This window comes from Elephantulus edwardii, unplaced genomic scaffold (genome assembly GCF_000299155.1).
Source record: "Elephantulus edwardii isolate Elephantulus edwardi_28Jun2011 unplaced genomic scaffold, EleEdw1.0 scaffold00129, whole genome shotgun sequence".
NCBI lineage: Eukaryota > Metazoa > Chordata > Mammalia > Macroscelidea > Macroscelididae > Elephantulus > Elephantulus edwardii.
Window position 1 is genome coordinate 5,745,379 of NW_006399879.1, and position 893 is coordinate 5,746,271.

Below are 893 nucleotides of genomic sequence, written 5' to 3' on the forward strand. Positions count from 1 at the left end.
AGGCCCCGCCCCACCATCAGGCCCTGCCCCACCATCAGGCCCGCCCCATCATCAGACCCTGCCCCTCCATAGGTCCTGCCCCACCATCAGACCCTGCCCCTCCATAGGTCCTGCCCCACCATCAGACCCTGCCCCTCCATAGGTCCTGAGGCCCTGTCCCATCCTCAAGCCCCGCCCCACCATCAGGCCCCGCCCCACCATAGGCCCTGCCTGCCCCGTACTCCAGATGCGCCCTATCCGGCGTGCCAGCCAGGCCCTGCCCCAGAATCAGACCCCGCCCCGTACCCCCAGAAAGGCCCGGTTCAGGCCACGCCCTGCGCCCCGATCAGGCCCCGCCCCATCATCAGGCCCTGTCCAGTATTCCAGATGCAGCCGGTTCAGGCTCCGCCCCATACTCCAGATGCGCCCTGCCCCGTACTCAGGTCCCGCCCCACAAACGGGCCATGTCCCGTACTCAGTCGCATTCTGATCAGACTCCGCCGTGTACCCCGCTCAGCCCCCGCCCCACCGTCTCAGGCCACACCCCGCACCCCAGATGCGTCCCTCCGTGCGCGCCGTCAGGCCACGCCCTGCAAACCAGGGCACGCCACATACTCCATTTGAGTCCTGATCAGACCCCGGTCCGTACTCAGGCCGGCCCCGCTCTCCGAAGCCCGACAATGGCCCAAAAAGTCGTTCTGACCAGCTAGCACCCGGGCCCCCCGCGTTCTGACCGTCTAGGCGGAGGGCCCAGCCTCCCTGAGAGCCCCTACTGGACGGCCCTGACCCCGCAGCGCCTTTGAACCCCAGCTCCGTCCCCATAGAGCCAGCCCTCGCCCCGAAGACACGCCCCATCCCCCGCCAGGTCCCGCCCCGTCCCAGGGAGAACCAATCGCTGCTCACAAACCCAGCTA

At 68.5% G+C, this 893-nt stretch overlaps 1 protein-coding gene across 1 annotated transcript in view; it reads right to left on the reverse strand.

Moving 5' to 3' along the window:
* TNIP2 (TNFAIP3 interacting protein 2) overlaps positions 1-393 on the reverse strand; it is an 8,921-nt gene extending 8,528 nt beyond the window's left edge. The window contains exon 1 of the mRNA XM_006893656.1: positions 286-393. Within this exon, the coding sequence (XP_006893718.1) occupies positions 286-393 (108 nt within the window). The remainder of the gene's footprint in view (positions 1-285) is intronic.
* Positions 394-893: the final 500 nt, after the last annotated feature.